The 17,065-nt window shown below is 50.7% G+C and overlaps 1 protein-coding gene across 3 annotated transcripts in view; it reads right to left on the bottom strand.

The window, feature by feature from the left end:
* Positions 1-17,065, bottom strand: part of atm (ATM serine/threonine kinase) — a 32,739-nt gene that overhangs the window by 2,972 nt on the left and 12,702 nt on the right. The window contains exons 36-62 of one of the 3 annotated variants that reach the window (XM_035528355.2): positions 16,821-16,997; positions 16,422-16,581; positions 15,942-16,050; positions 15,683-15,841; positions 15,467-15,575; positions 15,291-15,379; positions 15,012-15,114; positions 14,417-14,565; positions 14,230-14,334; positions 13,960-14,079; positions 13,615-13,849; positions 13,266-13,433; positions 12,996-13,115; positions 12,485-12,702; positions 12,060-12,267; positions 11,774-11,902; positions 11,470-11,610; positions 11,013-11,151; positions 10,727-10,809; positions 10,500-10,640; positions 10,075-10,191; positions 9,732-9,881; positions 9,483-9,648; positions 9,248-9,334; positions 9,039-9,153; positions 8,877-8,940; positions 8,665-8,789 (exon numbers count right to left, since the gene is read on the bottom strand). In XM_035528355.2, the coding sequence (XP_035384248.1) occupies positions 8,665-8,789; positions 8,877-8,940; positions 9,039-9,153; positions 9,248-9,334; positions 9,483-9,648; positions 9,732-9,881; positions 10,075-10,191; positions 10,500-10,640; positions 10,727-10,809; positions 11,013-11,151; positions 11,470-11,610; positions 11,774-11,902; positions 12,060-12,267; positions 12,485-12,702; positions 12,996-13,115; positions 13,266-13,433; positions 13,615-13,849; positions 13,960-14,079; positions 14,230-14,334; positions 14,417-14,565; positions 15,012-15,114; positions 15,291-15,379; positions 15,467-15,575; positions 15,683-15,841; positions 15,942-16,050; positions 16,422-16,581; positions 16,821-16,997 (3,686 nt within the window). Of the gene's footprint in view, positions 1-8,664; positions 8,790-8,876; positions 8,941-9,038; positions 9,154-9,247; positions 9,335-9,482; positions 9,649-9,731; positions 9,882-10,074; positions 10,192-10,499; positions 10,641-10,726; positions 10,810-11,012; positions 11,152-11,469; positions 11,611-11,773; positions 11,903-12,059; positions 12,268-12,484; positions 12,703-12,995; positions 13,116-13,265; positions 13,434-13,614; positions 13,850-13,959; positions 14,080-14,229; positions 14,335-14,416; positions 14,566-15,011; positions 15,115-15,290; positions 15,380-15,466; positions 15,576-15,682; positions 15,842-15,941; positions 16,051-16,421; positions 16,582-16,820; positions 16,998-17,065 lie in introns of those variants that run through there. The other 2 variants (XM_081723982.1, XM_081723983.1) reach the window with 2 other exon arrangements.

Genomic DNA, 17,065 nt, shown 5'->3' with positions numbered 1-17,065 from the left:
ACCTTGTCCTGTGCTCCAATGTGGGGTTGAGTGTGTGTGTGTGTGTCTCTAACCTTGTCCTGTGCTCCAATGTGGGGTTGAGTGTGTGTGTGTGTCTCTAACCTTGTCCTGTGCTCCAATGTGGGGTTGAGTGTGTGTGTGTGTGTCTCTAACCTTGTCCTGTGCTCCAATGTGGGGTTGAGTGTGTGTGTGTGTGTCTCTAACCTTGTCCTGTGCTCCAATGTGGGGTTGAGTGTGTGTGTGTGTGTGTCTCTAACCTTGTCCTGTGCTCCAATGTGGGGTTGAGTGTGTGTGTGTGTGTGTCTAACCTTGTCCTGTGCTCCAATGTGGGGTTGAGTGTGTGTGTGTGTGTGTCTAACCTTGTCCTGTGCTCCAATGTGGGGTTGAGTGTGTGTGTGTGTGTCTCTAACCTTGTCCTGTGCTCCAATGTGGGGTTGAGTGTGTGTGTGTGTGTGTGTCTCTAACCTTGTCCTGTGCTCCAATGTGGGGTTGAGTGTGTGTGTGTGTGTGTGTCTCTAACCTTGTCCTGTGCTCCAATGTGGGGTTGAGTGTGTGTGTGTGTGTCTCTAACCTTGTCCTGTGCTCCAATGTGGGGTTGAGTGTGTGTGTGTGTGTGTGTCTCTAACCTTGTCCTGTGCTCCAATGTGGGGTTGAGTGTGTGTGTGTGTGTGTGTCTCTAACCTTGTCCTGTGCTCCAATGTGGGGTTGAGTGTGTGTGTGTGTGTGTGTCTCTAACCTTGTCCTGTGCTCCAATGTGGGGTTGAGTGTGTGTGTGTGTGTGTCTCTAACCTTGTCCTGTGCTCCAATGTGGGGTTGAGTGTGTGTGTGTGTGTGTGTCTCTAACCTTGTCCTGTGCTCCAATGTGGGGTTGAGTGTGTGTGTGTGTGTGTGTCTCTAACCTTGTCCTGTGCTCCAATGTGGGGTTGAGTGTGTGTGTGTGTGTGTGTGTGTCTCTAACCTTGTCCTGTGCTCCAATGTGGGGTTGAGTGTGTGTGTGTGTGTGTCTAACCTTGTCCTGTGCTCCAATGTGGGGTTGAGTGTGTGTGTGTGTGTGTCTCTAACCTTGTCCTGTGCTCCAATGTGGGGTTGAGTGTGTGTGTGTGTGTGTGTCTCTAACCTTGTCCTGTGCTCCAATGTGGGGTTGAGTGTGTGTGTGTGTGTGTGTCTCTAACCTTGTCCTGTGCTCCAATGTGGGGTTGAGTGTGTGTGTGTGTGTGTGTGTGTCTCTAACCTTGTCCTGTGCTCCAATGTGGGGTTGAGTGTGTGTGTGTGTGTGTCTAACCTTGTCCTGTGCTCCAATGTGGGGTTGAGTGTGTGTGTGTGTGTCTCTAACCTTGTCCTGTGCTCCAATGTGGGGTTGAGTGTGTGTGTGTGTGTCTCTAACCTTGTCCTGTGCTCCAATGTGGGGTTGAGTGTGTGTGTGTGTGTGTGTCTCTAACCTTGTCCTGTGCTCCAATGTGGGGTTGAGTGTGTGTGTGTGTGTGTGTGTCTCTAACCTTGTCCTGTGCTCCAATGTGGGGTTGAGTGTGTGTGTGTGTGTGTCTCTAACCTTGTCCTGTGCTCCAATGTGGGGTTGAGTGTGTGTGTGTGTGTGTCTCTAACCTTGTCCTGTGCTCCAATGTGGGGTTGAGTGTGTGTGTGTGTGTGTGTGTCTCTAACCTTGTCCTGTGCTCCAATGTGGGGTTGAGTGTGTGTGTGTGTGTGTCTCTAACCTTGTCCTGTGCTCCAATGTGGGGTTGAGTGTGTGTGTGTGTGTGTCTCTAACCTTGTCCTGTGCTCCAATGTGGGGTTGAGTGTGTGTGTGTGTGTGTCTCTAACCTTGTCCTGTGCTCCAATGTGGGGTTGAGTGTGTGTGTGTGTGTGTCTCTAACCTTGTCCTGTGCTCCAATGTGGGGTTGAGTGTGTGTGTGTGTGTGTCTCTAACCTTGTCCTGTGCTCCAATGTGGGGTTGAGTGTGTGTGTGTGTGTGTCTCTAACCTTGTCCTGTGCTCCAATGTGGGGTTGAGTGTGTGTGTGTGTGTGTCTCTAACCTTGTCCTGTGCTCCAATGTGGGGTTGAGTGTGTGTGTGTGTGTGTCTCTAACCTTGTCCTGTGCTCCAATGTGGGGTTGAGTGTGTGTGTGTGTGTGTCTCTAACCTTGTCCTGTGCTCCAATGTGGGGTTGAGTGTGTGTGTGTGTGTGTCTCTAACCTTGTCCTGTGCTCCAATGTGGGGTTGAGTGTGTGTGTGTGTGTGTCTCTAACCTTGTCCTGTGCTCCAATGTGGGGTTGAGTGTGTGTGTGTGTGTGTCTCTAACCTTGTCCTGTGCTCCAATGTGGGGTTGAGTGTGTGTGTGTGTGTGTCTCTAACCTTGTCCTGTGCTCCAATGTGGGGTTGAGTGTGTGTGTGTGTGTGTCTCTAACCTTGTCCTGTGCTCCAATGTGGGGTTGAGTGTGTGTGTGTGTGTGTCTCTAACCTTGTCCTGTGCTCCAATGTGGGGTTGAGTGTGTGTGTGTGTGTGTCTCTAACCTTGTCCTGTGCTCCAATGTGGGGTTGAGTGTGTGTGTGTGTGTGTCTCTAACCTTGTCCTGTGCTCCAATGTGGGGTTGAGTGTGTGTGTGTGTGTGTCTCTAACCTTGTCCTGTGCTCCAATGTGGGGTTGAGTGTGTGTGTGTGTGTGTCTCTAACCTTGTCCTGTGCTCCAATGTGGGGTTGAGTGTGTGTGTGTGTGTGTCTCTAACCTTGTCCTGTGCTCCAATGTGGGGTTGAGTGTGTGTGTGTGTGTGTCTCTAACCTTGTCCTGTGCTCCAATGTGGGGTTGAGTGTGTGTGTGTGTGTGTCTCTAACCTTGTCCTGTGCTCCAATGTGGGGTTGAGTGTGTGTGTGTGTGTGTGTCTCTAACCTTGTCCTGTGCTCCAATGTGGGGTTGAGTGTGTGTGTGTGTGTGTCTCTAACCTTGTCCTGTGCTCCAATGTGGGGTTGAGTGTGTGTGTGTGTGTGTCTCTAACCTTGTCCTGTGCTCCAATGTGGGGTTGAGTGTGTGTGTGTGTGTGTCTCTAACCTTGTCCTGTGCTCCAATGTGGGGTTGAGTGTGTGTGTGTGTGTGTCTCTAACCTTGTCCTGTGCTCCAATGTGGGGTTGAGTGTGTGTGTGTGTGTGTCTCTAACCTTGTCCTGTGCTCCAATGTGGGGTTGAGTGTGTGTGTGTGTGTGTCTCTAACCTTGTCCTGTGCTCCAATGTGGGGTTGAGTGTGTGTGTGTGTGTCTCTAACCTTGTCCTGTGCTCCAATGTGGGGTTGAGTGTGTGTGTGTGTGTCTCTAACCTTGTCCTGTGCTCCAATGTGGGGTTGAGTGTGTGTGTGTGTGTCTCTAACCTTGTCCTGTGCTCCAATGTGGGGTTGAGTGTGTGTGTGTGTGTGTGTCTAACCTTGTCCTGTGCTCCAATGTGGGGTTGAGTGTGTGTGTGTGTGTGTCTAACCTTGTCCTGTGCTCCAATGTGGGGTTGAGTGTGTGTGTGTGTGTGTCTAACCTTGTCCTGTGCTCCAATGTGGGGTTGAGTGTGTGTGTGTGTGTGTGTGTCTAACCTTGTCCTGTGCTCCAATGTGGGGTTGAGTGTGTGTGTGTGTGTGTGTCTAACCTTGTCCTGTGCTCCAATGTGGGGTTGAGTGTGTGTGTGTGTGTGTGTCTAACCTTGTCCTGTGCTCCAATGTGGGGTTGAGTGTGTGTGTGTGTGTGTGTCTAACCTTGTCCTGTGCTCCAATGTGGGGTTGAGTGTGTGTGTGTGTGTGTCTAACCTTGTCCTGTGCTCCAATGTGGGGTTGAGTGTGTGTGTGTGTGTGTCTAACCTTGTCCTGTGCTCCAATGTGGGGTTGAGTGTGTGTGTGTGTGTGTCTAACCTTGTCCTGTGCTCCAATGTGGGGTTGAGTGTGTGTGTGTGTGTGTCTAACCTTGTCCTGTGCTCCAATGTGGGGTTGAGTGTGTGTGTGTGTGTGTCTAACCTTGTCCTGTGCTCCAATGTGGGGTTGAGTGTGTGTGTGTGTGTGTCTAACCTTGTCCTGTGCTCCAATGTGGGGTTGAGTGTGTGTGTGTGTGTGTCTAACCTTGTCCTGTGCTCCAATGTGGGGTTGAGTGTGTGTGTGTGTGTGTCTAACCTTGTCCTGTGCTCCAATGTGGGGTTGAGTGTGTGTGTGTGTGTGTCTAACCTTGTCCTGTGCTCCAATGTGGGGTTGAGTGTGTGTGTGTGTGTGTCTAACCTTGTCCTGTGCTCCAATGTGGGGTTGAGTGTGTGTGTGTGTGTGTCTAACCTTGTCCTGTGCTCCAATGTGGGGTTGAGTGTGTGTGTGTGTGTGTCTAACCTTGTCCTGTGCTCCAATGTGGGGTTGAGTGTGTGTGTGTGTGTGTCTAACCTTGTCCTGTGCTCCAATGTGGGGTTGAGTGTGTGTGTGTGTGTGTCTAACCTTGTCCTGTGCTCCAATGTGGGGTTGAGTGTGTGTGTGTGTGTGTCTAACCTTGTCCTGTGCTCCAATGTGGGGTTGAGTGTGTGTGTGTGTGTGTCTAACCTTGTCCTGTGCTCCAATGTGGGGTTGAGTGTGTGTGTGTGTGTGTCTAACCTTGTCCTGTGCTCCAATGTGGGGTTGAGTGTGTGTGTGTGTGTGTCTAACCTTGTCCTGTGCTCCAATGTGGGGTTGAGTGTGTGTGTGTGTGTGTCTAACCTTGTCCTGTGCTCCAATGTGGGGTTGAGTGTGTGTGTGTGTGTGTCTAACCTTGTCCTGTGCTCCAATGTGGGGTTGAGTGTGTGTGTGTGTGTGTGTCTAACCTTGTCCTGTGCTCCAATGTGGGGTTGAGTGTGTGTGTGTGTGTGTCTAACCTTGTCCTGTGCTCCAATGTGGGGTTGAGTGTGTGTGTGTGTGTGTCTAACCTTGTCCTGTGCTCCAATGTGGGGTTGAGTGTGTGTGTGTGTGTGTCTAACCTTGTCCTGTGCTCCAATGTGGGGTTGAGTGTGTGTGTGTGTGTGTGTCTAACCTTGTCCTGTGCTCCAATGTGGGGTTGAGTGTGTGTGTGTGTGTGTGTCTAACCTTGTCCTGTGCTCCAATGTGGGGTTGAGTGTGTGTGTGTGTGTGTGTCTAACCTTGTCCTGTGCTCCAATGTGGGGTTGAGTGTGTGTGTGTGTGTGTGTCTAACCTTGTCCTGTGCTCCAATGTGGGGTTGAGTGTGTGTGTGTGTGTGTGTCTAACCTTGTCCTGTGCTCCAATGTGGGGTTGAGTGTGTGTGTGTGTGTGTGTCTAACCTTGTCCTGTGCTCCAATGTGGGGTTGAGTGTGTGTGTGTGTGTGTCTAACCTTGTCCTGTGCTCCAATGTGGGGTTGAGTGTGTGTGTGTGTGTGTGTCTAACCTTGTCCTGTGCTCCAATGTGGGGTTGAGTGTGTGTGTGTGTGTGTGTCTAACCTTGTCCTGTGCTCCAATGTGGGGTTGAGTGTGTGTGTGTGTGTGTGTCTAACCTTGTCCTGTGCTCCAATGTGGGGTTGAGTGTGTGTGTGTGTGTGTGTGTCTAACCTTGTCCTGTGCTCCAATGTGGGGTTGAGTGTGTGTGTGTGTGTGTGTGTCTAACCTTGTCCTGTGCTCCAATGTGGGGTTGAGTGTGTGTGTGTGTGTGTGTGTCTAACCTTGTCCTGTGCTCCAATGTGGGGTTGAGTGTGTGTGTGTGTGTGTGTGTCTAACCTTGTCCTGTGCTCCAATGTGGGGTTGAGTGTGTGTGTGTGTGTGTGTGTGTCTAACCTTGTCCTGTGCTCCAATGTGGGGTTGAGTGTGTGTGTGTGTGTGTGTCTAACCTTGTCCTGTGCTCCAATGTGGGGTTGAGTGTGTGTGTGTGTGTGTGTCTAACCTTGTCCTGTGCTCCAATGTGGGGTTGAGTGTGTGTGTGTGTGTGTGTCTAACCTTGTCCTGTGCTCCAATGTGGGGTTGAGTGTGTGTGTGTGTGTGTGTCTAACCTTGTCCTGTGCTCCAATGTGGGGTTGAGTGTGTGTGTGTGTGTGTGTCTAACCTTGTCCTGTGCTCCAATGTGGGGTTGAGTGTGTGTGTGTGTGTGTGTCTAACCTTGTCCTGTGCTCCAATGTGGGGTTGAGTGTGTGTGTGTGTGTGTGTCTAACCTTGTCCTGTGCTCCAATGTGGGGTTGAGTGTGTGTGTGTGTGTGTGTGTCTAACCTTGTCCTGTGCTCCAATGTGGGGTTGAGTGTGTGTGTGTGTGTGTGTCTAACCTTGTCCTGTGCTCCAATGTGGGGTTGAGTGTGTGTGTGTGTGTGTGTCTAACCTTGTCCTGTGCTCCAATGTGGGGTTGAGTGTGTGTGTGTGTGTGTGTCTAACCTTGTCCTGTGCTCCAATGTGGGGTTGAGTGTGTGTGTGTGTGTGTGTGTCTAACCTTGTCCTGTGCTCCAATGTGGGGTTGAGTGTGTGTGTGTGTGTGTGTGTCTAACCTTGTCCTGTGCTCCAATGTGGGGTTGAGTGTGTGTGTGTGTGTGTGTGTGTCTAACCTTGTCCTGTGCTCCAATGTGGGGTTGAGTGTGTGTGTGTGTGTGTGTCTAACCTTGTCCTGTGCTCCAATGTGGGGTTGAGTGTGTGTGTGTGTGTGTGTGTGTCTAACCTTGTCCTGTGCTCCAATGTGGGGTTGAGTGTGTGTGTGTGTGTGTGTCTAACCTTGTCCTGTGCTCCAATGTGGGGTTGAGTGTGTGTGTGTGTGTGTGTCTAACCTTGTCCTGTGCTCCAATGTGGGGTTGAGTGTGTGTGTGTGTGTGTGTCTAACCTTGTCCTGTGCTCCAATGTGGGGTTGACTGTGTGTGTGTGTGTGTGTCTAACCTTGTCCTGTGCTCCAATGTGGGGTTGACTGTGTGTGTGTGTGTGTGTGTGTCTAACCTTGTCCTGTGCTCCAATGTGGGGTTGACTGTGTGTGTGTGTGTGTGTGTCTAACCTTGTCCTGTGCTCCAATGTGGGGTTGACTGTGTGTGTGTGTGTGTGTGTGTGTCTAACCTTGTCCTGTGCTCCAATGTGGGGTTGAGTGTGTGTGTGTGTGTGTGTGTCTAACCTTGTCCTGTGCTCCAATGTGGGGTTGAGTGTGTGTGTGTGTGTCTAACCTTGTCCTGTGCTCCAATGTGGGGTTGAGTGTGTGTGTGTGTGTGTCTAACCTTGTCCTGTGCTCCAATGTGGGGTTGAGTGTGTGTGTGTGTGTGTCTAACCTTGTCCTGTGCTCCAATGTGGGGTTGAGTGTGTGTGTGTGTGTGTCTAACCTTGTCCTGTGCTCCAATGTGGGGTTGAGTGTGTGTGTGTGTGTGTCTAACCTTGTCCTGTGCTCCAATGTGGGGTTGAGTGTGTGTGTGTGTGTCTAACCTTGTCCTGTGCTCCAATGTGGGGTTGAGTGTGTGTGTGTGTGTCTAACCTTGTCCTGTGCTCCAATGTGGGGTTGAGTGTGTGTGTGTGTGTCTAACCTTGTCCTGTGCTCCAATGTGGGGTTGAGTGTGTGTGTGTGTGTGTCTAACCTTGTCCTGTGCTCCAATGTGGGGTTGAGTGTGTGTGTGTGTGTGTCTAACCTTGTCCTGTGCTCCAATGTGGGGTTGAGTGTGTGTGTGTGTGTGTCTAACCTTGTCCTGTGCTCCAATGTGGGGTTGAGTGTGTGTGTGTGTGTGTCTAACCTTGTCCTGTGCTCCAATGTGGGGTTGAGTGTGTGTGTGTGTGTCTAACCTTGTCCTGTGCTCCAATGTGGGGTTGAGTGTGTGTGTGTGTGTCTAACCTTGTCCTGTGCTCCAATGTGGGGTTGAGTGTGTGTGTGTGTGTCTAACCTTGTCCTGTGCTCCAATGTGGGGTTGAGTGTGTGTGTGTGTGTCTAACCTTGTCCTGTGCTCCAATGTGGGGTTGAGTGTGTGTGTGTGTGTCTAACCTTGTCCTGTGCTCCAATGTGGGGTTGAGTGTGTGTGTGTGTGTCTAACCTTGTCCTGTGCTCCAATGTGGGGTTGAGTGTGTGTGTGTGTGTCTAACCTTGTCCTGTGCTCCAATGTGGGGTTGAGTGTGTGTGTGTGTGTCTAACCTTGTCCTGTGCTCCAATGTGGGGTTGAGTGTGTGTGTGTGTGTCTAACCTTGTCCTGTGCTCCAATGTGGGGTTGAGTGTGTGTGTGTGTGTCTAACCTTGTCCTGTGCTCCAATGTGGGGTTGAGTGTGTGTGTGTGTGTCTAACCTTGTCCTGTGCTCCAATGTGGGGTTGAGTGTGTGTGTGTGTGTCTAACCTTGTCCTGTGCTCCAATGTGGGGTTGAGTGTGTGTGTGTGTCTAACCTTGTCCTGTGCTCCAATGTGGGGTTGAGTGTGTGTGTGTGTCTAACCTTGTCCTGTGCTCCAATGTGGGGTTGAGTGTGTGTGTGTGTCTAACCTTGTCCTGTGCTCCAATGTGGGGTTGAGTGTGTGTGTGTCTAACCTTGTCCTGTGCTCCAGTGTCAGGTTGAGTGTGTGTGTGTGTGTGTGTGTGTGTGTGTGTGTGTGTGTGTGTGTGTGTGTGTAACCTTGTCCTGTGCTCCAGTGTCAGGTTGAGTGTGTGTGTGTGTGTGTGTGTGTGTGTGTGTCTGTGTCTAACCTTGTCCTGTGCTCCAGTGTCAGGTTGAGTGTGTGTGTGTGTGTGTGTGTGTGTGTGTGTGTGTGTGTCTGTGTCTAACCTTGTCCTGTGCTCCAATGTGGGGTTGAGTGTGGCGTTCAGCTCGGGCTGCTCATCCTGCTGCTGCAGGTAGAAAGCCTTCAGAGGGTTCATCGTCCAATCAAACAACGGGTCATACAACAGCACCTGGGCATCACACACACACACACCCCAGTAAGAACAGAACAGATGAGCTCTGTGGATTCTTGTTACAGAAGGACACATTGTCTGTACCTCCACAATGGTTAGGAGAACCTCCTGAGAGTTCCTCATCACCTCCATGGTCTTCTCACAGCACCTTTATCCAGGACAGGAGCACAAACAGGATTCAGTAACGGAACAGCTGTGTGTATGCGCGCGCCCTAAGTTTAGGAAAGCCAGCAGTGGACCTCAGACCTTCTGAAGACACCCTCCACGCCGCTGATGCCCATGCCATCCACGATGTCCCGGGACAGGCGGAATGGCACCGTCTCCGGCGTGGGCAAGATTCTCCCCTGCTCGAAAGCTACGCCTGTCAAAGAAAAGCCATGCCCGTCAAAGGAATCGCAGAAGCTCAAATCTGGGCCTGCAGAAATAAAGTCTCACATTTTCTCATGTGCACTCACCCAGGTCGATGTGGACCAGCTCTGCGGTCTGCTCATCTATCAGGATATTCTGAATGTGCCGATCGCCCAGTCCAACAATGTAGCCAACTGTGAGACACAGATCAGAGGACTAGTTAGCACTGTGGAAGTGAGATTTCACAGGGAGACGTGAGACCACTTTAACTGCTGGGTCTCTCTCAGACGGGCTTCTGTAAAGAGAGTGAGGCTCTCCTGATGGTATCAGCGAAGTGGGTACCGATGGAGGACGTTGCCACGCTACGTGTGTATGCCAGGCGCTTCTCCATCCACACTGCTGCATCGCGGAACCTCTCCATGCAGAAGTAACGGAACACAGGCCGGAAGTTCTGACACAGCTCACTGAAGACCTGCAGCTTGCCGTCAGAGTCCAGGCTCTGAGCCTCCTGCATGACGACCACACAAGTCACGGCAGATATACAGCACAGTCAAAAATAGCAATTACAGCAGTTATGCTAAAATCACTAGCCATCATTTTCTTTCGGCAGGTCAAGTTGCTCCAGTCTTGGGGCCGGAAACGATTGTGCGCCCCCTTCTGAGTGTCGACCAGGAACTCCCCAATGGGCATGGTACCAGAACACCACTCGAGCACACCACTGCGCTGAGAGAAGGGCACCACCTGGCCAGCACACACAGCCATTTAAGGAACATTCCATCTGCCTTTGGAGATAAAACTGCTAAACCCTTCCTTATATACATTTATCTGGAACATCAAGAATGGTTCTGACTTAAGAAAGAGAACTACTCTCAAGATGTTCTCATTTCATATGTGGGAGGGATTTAAGCAATGGAAACAGGAGGTGGGGCTTTACCTTGTAGCGCCGGATGTAGAGTTTCCTCTTGCGGGTCTCGCCATTGCGCTGCAGAAGGGACGAGCACATGTGGAAGACTTGCTGCATGACTGCATCCTGTCTGAGGTCATCCTGCCCCTGCACACCAAACAGCCATTCAGATCCCACGAAACACCAAGACACAGCCAAATCAGACCCCACCAAACAGCCTGATACAGCCAATCAGATCCCAGTATGACACTAGAACCAAGACCAGGTCTCATGGTCACACCAGCCTTTATAATGAAATTAAACTCACGTAGTACATCACTGCTGTTAGGAATAGTAAACATTTAAGCAGACATGAGATATAAATCTATAGCATCTGTAATATGTCATATTATAGTTCACACTCAACACCACTCCTCTGCCCCCTCACACTGTGTTGCGCAACCCCTCCCCCTCACCTTGACCAACTGTCTCCTGCTCCTGCCATCTGAGCCCATGCAGTCGATGATCTTGGGCAGGTTCACACCTCCCGCCAGGTGAAAGTTCGGACTGAAACACCTGACGGTGACCACATCCTCATAAGTCCCTGATGGATCCACCTGTATTATTGGATGTGGATTGGATTATTGGAGTTTCTCGTACATCATTACTGAGGATGCCACAGGAACACACACTCATCCTTTACCCTGATCTCCATGGTGGGGATAGTGACGGCTTCTATGTCCTTGATTTGCATGATGGGCTGATCTGCAGGAATGGGTATTGCTTCTGTGTGCACACACGCACAGACACACCAGAGATCGTATTGTTTTGTCACATTTACGCATCAACCACAATTCAGAGTGGTTGGTCAAGGCCAAGATAATTCCCTCAACAAATAAGTTAATTACTAATCTGTTCAGACAGAAGCTGGCCGATCAGAACAGCAGGAGGTATTGTAAGTAAGCTGAGATTCAGTAGAGGGGTCTCACTCTTCTCTGTTTTGTAACGACTGGCATCCATGTAGGCCAGCGTAATGTAGGCACTGCACAGGGTCTCCATGCCCCAGATCAGGGCCGCCTTATCCTGACCAACCCTGCTGATGATGGTCCGAGCTACAGCAGCTCTCTCCTGCAAAGCAGATGTTCACCAGACAGCATGCAACACGAATACAAGACAAGCCTATAGCAAACCACAATGACCATATTCCAGATTACAAACAATATTCACCAATTGTATTCTGGTTCTTTACGATGAGCAGATGTGAAATAGGATACTGACAAAGAGGGACAATTATGCAAAACTCCCGAAAAATCCAGAATCCAGAAATGGTGAGAGAGACAGAAAATATTTCACTTTGACGTAAACTAGCAGACAAAGACCAGAACGAAACAACTATCTAGAATCTTTAGACCAAGGTTAACGTGAAGGGTGGTGCGTCAGGTGTACCAGGTCCAGAGGAGACGGCTGCCGTGAACTGCTTTTGGACAGCCGGCTGCGAGAGAAGTTCTCGTCCTTGTTGGCGTTGACCAGAGCAAAGATGATGAAGAGAGTGTGATGAGGATGATCCATGGATGACCGACAGATGAGCTAATCAAACAGCCCCAACAGGGTAGTTTTAGAAATCCATCATCCGTGCATTACATGCGTGTGTGTATGCATGTACATACATACGTGTGTGCACGCGCGCGCGTGTGTGTGTGTGTGTGTGTGTGTGTGTGTGTGTGTGTGTTAGTGAAGGCTTGTCCAGTACCTCGGTGAGGACACTTTGAAAACCCACGTCTTCCTCCCTGACTGGACTGGACACTCTGGTGCCCATCCGCGCTGCCAGCTGGTACATGAGTGGCAAGAACTTGTAAGAGGGGATCTTCCTCACACCTCTCTAATGAGGGCACACACACACACACACACACTAAATAAAATAAAAGGCTTAAGAGCCTTTTTAAATGAATCCTGAATTAAGCCAGCAGTGTAAAAACCACCCCACGGTCAGGTCAGCAGCCCCAGGGTCTGAGGTTCAGCCCTCCCCGTCACTTCACCTGCACCAAGGCGTTGACATCCGCATCGTCCGCATTCTCCAGCCAGAGCGAGGTGAGCCGGAACACCCAGGAATCATGCTGCTGGCCCAGCTCCAGGCAGCGAGCATAGTTCTCCACGGCCTTCAGGAGGAACCGTCTGCGGTCAGTCTGCAGGGTGGCCAGGGCTCGCTGGTCCAGCTCTAGCTCTCGCTGAACCTTCACCGTGTACCTGCACACAGGGTCAACACAAAGTCCTGGCCTGAACTAGCCCTAAAACAGCAGAAAGTCCTGGCCTGCAGTTTATGGAACTGAACATTTAGCACTGATTCCTAGATCATCCCTGGTGTTAGCCCTGGTGCAAGAGAAGGGAACTGCTCTGACTGAAGTGAGAGTAAAAACAGGGCAAACTCTCAGACACGCTCCGAGAGCCTCTTGCAGCGTTTGACCTGTTGCTGTGGACTCTCTTCTCCTTCATGAGCTCCACCTCCTCCTTGGCTTTGTCCAGCAACGCCCGCTTGTTCTCAAACTCCGAGGAGCTCATGTAGTTCTCGATGCTCTGGTACTGCGCGTCAGAGAAACGGGCAAGTGACAGGAAGGCCTGTGTCTTCTGCCCCTGCAGTTTGGGCTCTGAGACCCCAGCTTGGCCCACAAGCACCTCCACCGCCTAGCAGCAAACAACAACCTTTACCTCTCTTCTTCTCCATCGCCATGACAACATGATAAACAGATGGACCACTAATTAAACATTAATCAAGAACATCAGAAAAGTTGATTTTAGCACATTTTTATAATTTATAATAGATTTCACATACAAGTGCTGATAGAAATATTTAAGTGCCATAAAACAGCACCTTAACCTAGTCTATTTAGTGAACATCTTAATAAAAAGTAGGCTAATAATGGTCAAAGTTCATCGTTATGTAGATGTTTAAGCAGTCACGGTGACCTCTGCATTACCTTCTCCAAGCAGGTCTCCAGGATGACTGCAGGACTTTCTCTGCAGGTCTCGTCTAGCCAGCAACCACATAGCCGGAGACACTCAGCATACACTGGTACCACTACAGGATTCAGGTCTACCTGTGCTCTCACACACATGCAAACACAACACAACACAGATTAAGATTAATCCTGGATTAATTTTGTGCTAAAGATGACTGTCCATGCTTTTAGGGCCCAGATCAAGGCATTAATCTTTGTAGACTGTGGGGCTGTGTGTATCCCACTCACCAACTCCTCCAGACGCTGGATCATGTGTTTGAGGAGCCCCAGGGCCAGTGTGGGCTCCTTCTTCTCCCAGAACACCTGCGCCTCCTCCAGCTGCCAGGCCCAGTGGACAGCAGTGCCCGAGTCTGCTGGGCCTTGCTGTCTCACCTGGAACACTGCCCTCTCAGCCAGCTGTAGGACGGACAGACGGACCGACACACACGCGCATGCTTCACGCTTGCGTAAACCCAGCACCCTTCATCCCTCACAGCTATCTGTGCTCAATGACCGAGGGGTCAGGGGTCCCCCAACACTGGAACTGCGTCAGGCGTACAGACAGAAAGAGCCAGACAGAGAGAGCAGGAACTGATACCTGGGCGTTTCCAGCTGAGCGTGCCAACCTGCAGAGTTCCATCAGGTGGGAGGTGTAGGCAGAGTTAAGGCGGAGCCTCCTGTCTGGGTTGGTCTCAGACATCAGGAGTGTTTCCTGCACTGAGGATCGCAGAGCCAAGACTGGCTCAACCAGGCTGAAGTCACTGTCCTTCAAGAGGTCCAGTTGGTGATTCCACTTCCTGTAGACCTCCTCCAGGACAGAGTCTGTCACAGGCCTATACAGGACACAGAGAGAACAACTAAAGTCTGACTGATTCAGTTTTATGATGCATTTATGTGGTGCCTTTCAAAAGGTCGAAGGTCATTTCACTAGGCGTCTGCTCACCCTGAGAAAAGCTGTTTCACACTCTGGAGTTCCTCAACCATCTGAAGATTGCGGAGTGTGGGATAGAGGGATGACAACACCTCCAGACTACCACGACACAGCTCTTCAACACAGCTCTGTCTGAGACCCCGCACACAGATGCACAGGCACACAAACTAACTTCAAACAGTGGACAAAATATTTCTGCTTTTATTACAGTGCTTGAGTTTTAGCATGTGGATAAATGTTTGTATTTTTCTGTGTTTGCGTGCGTGTGGTGTCTGTGTCTACCTGGCGTAGGTGAGTGTGTGCTCCAACACACAGAAGTCCTTATCCCTCAGAGCCTGCAGGGCAGTGAAGGTGCACTCATTAAAGCCTGGACTCAGTTTCTCACCCCTACAGAAACAAAGGAAATCCACTCAAACAGCAGCTAAACCACACAAGACAGACCCCACCCCCAAACACCTCCCCCTCCCACCTAGGGGCCAGGTCCGTGTCCCACCGCGTGCTCCTCCACGCTGCCTGAAAGCACAGCTCACGGAGTTCAGGTGTCCACTCAGCACCCTGTCGCTCCAGGCCCTGCAGGTAGACGTTCAGGACCCCACACAGACCCAGGTTCTGCAGCCCCTGGGCCAGACAGAACACAGTCATTTAGCAGACGCTCTTATCCAGAGCCACTTACAAAAGTGCTGTGTCATTTACCCATAGAATACATCCTAGTACAGTAGGTTACAGTCCAATATACCAATGATCTAGAATACTGTAGAAATACAGGGATCACTGCTGATGCCTAGAAGTACAAAATACATACGGTCTCTCAAACAACGATAAGTGTAATAACCTATAAGTGCTAGTTTGTTAGATATCAGTGTAATAAACAATACCCTAAAATAAGTACTAATTTAGTCAGTTAGTCAGTTAATATGGGAGCAGGATCAATGGTCATTTAAATATTCCACGAATAGATGGGACTTCAGTCTGTTTGAAGACTGCAAGGGACTCTGCTCTCCGGACAGCTAGTGGACACGGTCAGCACCACCCCAGCTGAGCTGCCCTTTAGGGTCTCATCATACCTGCACTATTCCAACCTGCCGGGTGACCTCTGGGAGGGTGGAGTGAAGGTCGTATGAGGACATCGCTTTCTCCCACAAAGCCTCATGCTCATATGTCCTGATCCTGAGATGCCCAAATAAAATAAAAATACTAAATTTTTTTAGGTTATACTAAATGGTCAAGATGATTATTGTTGGACTATTGGTTAAATCTTCAGATGAGAAACTAAAATGTAGACCAACAAACAGGCCAGTTAGACACTGGACTGACTGATCAGTTTGGCCAGGTAAAGGTCTCACCTGGTTAGAGGATCGAACAGTTTGCCTCCTCCACATCCATATAAGCTGTCGGGTTCTCCTATGCTCCTGTACGCTTCCATGAGGATCTCCTGCAAAATTCACACAGCTGCAGGACCTGTACATGGGACACTGGGGCTGCATGCACATGCTCCTGATGTCATGTGTTGTCATGGCACCTGCAGGGTGATGCCTGAGTCTTCAACACTCTTCTCGCACACACTGCTCATGGATAGGTTCTGACTGCCGTCCTCAAACGTGATCCGTCGTGATGTTCTGGACTGTGCCCTGAAACACCGTGCAGAGTCAACACACACACACACACACACACACACACACACACACACACACACACACAGCGCGTCCTCACTCTGCGTGGTGTCTCGGGGCCGTACCTGCGCGTCGCCTCCCTCGCCGTGCTCATGTTGTCCACGTAGATCTCGCAGTAGAGCAGGGCGGTGAAGTGGCCCGAGCAGACCTGCGCAGCTCGGGCCACATCCAGATAGGTCAGCTCCAGCCAGAAGTTGGACTCACACACGGTTCCACACTCAGAACTGCCACAGAGCACAGTTCAGTCAGAAAGAGTCAGAGAGAGGAACAGAGACTCAGGGAGAGAACAGAGAGACTCGAATAGGGGGTGGAAAGAGAACACACCTGCTGGGGCTCAGGGGGCGGGGCTGTGCCCGCAGGTAGTCGATGACGGCCAGCATGGTGCGCAGAGACCATTTATCCGGCTGGTTCAGGGTGCCCACATCCGCCTCTCCTACGGAGAAAGTCTTTAGTGTTCAGAGCAAGGATTTCATAACCCTAAACTCTAGAGGAAAATTAACTGGATTACTGTGAAGTAACAGAGGGAAACATGCACTTTAAAGTCCAGCTATCTGTCCTGACTGGGTTTCCTGAGTGGGTAAATGATAAATTATTTCTGCCCAATACATGCTGGTCACCAAGACCCCTTGTCAGACACATCTAGTATGGACGAAAGAGAAAACAGAAATGTCTCCAACACAGGGTTTAGACTGACATGACAAATAACCAGAATACCAGTCACATAAAAAAGGGATTATTCTCCACATGCTGGTATTTCCTGGGCTTGGCTATTCGTCCCCCCCTCCCCCTCTGAAGGAAGTGTACCCAAGGCGGCGGTAGTGGGCGTGGCAGGACGGGCGCAGTAACCGCGGAGGAATCTCTGGACGTGAGTGGAGAGTAGCTTCCTCCAGGCCCCGCCGCTGTCCCGCAGGAGAACGTCATGGAAGAAGAGCGGGAGAATCGTCTGGCAGAAGTCCGTCTTCACCTGCACAGACGGCCTGGTGAGGAGAGGATCTCCACACACGCACCCAAGTCTCTGGTGAGAAGAGCATCTCCACACAACCAGGAGCTTTCTGGATCCACCATGTTCACAGTATGTAACACTAATGGGCCTACAGACCCCTGAGCTGTTTATGCATGGCAGAATATTCCTCCTCATGCACACGCATGCACACACACCCAACACCCAACTCCCCCCCCCACCCCACCCCACCAGGCTGATACCTCACACAGGGGACCAGTTGTTAGCAGGGCTTCACTCTGGACGGCACCACTCTGCAGCAGAGCCCTGCACAGATTGTGCAGCCAGTCTCTCTGCTCACCAGCTTGCACTGACCACAGATCAGCACTGTCCAACTGCTCCAGGCTCCCAGCCGTGGCCTTCACCCTCGCTGACTGATCCTGGACACCCAAAGGGCAGGCACAGTTTATAATGTGAAGCCTCAATACCACTGACTGAAGTTTAGACT

This window comes from Electrophorus electricus, chromosome 11 (genome assembly GCF_041902795.1).
Source record: "Electrophorus electricus isolate QZ-2024a chromosome 11, ASM4190279v1, whole genome shotgun sequence".
Classification (NCBI taxonomy): Eukaryota; Metazoa; Chordata; class Actinopteri; order Gymnotiformes; family Gymnotidae; genus Electrophorus; species Electrophorus electricus.
This window is presented reverse-complemented; position numbering and strand designations above follow the sequence as displayed.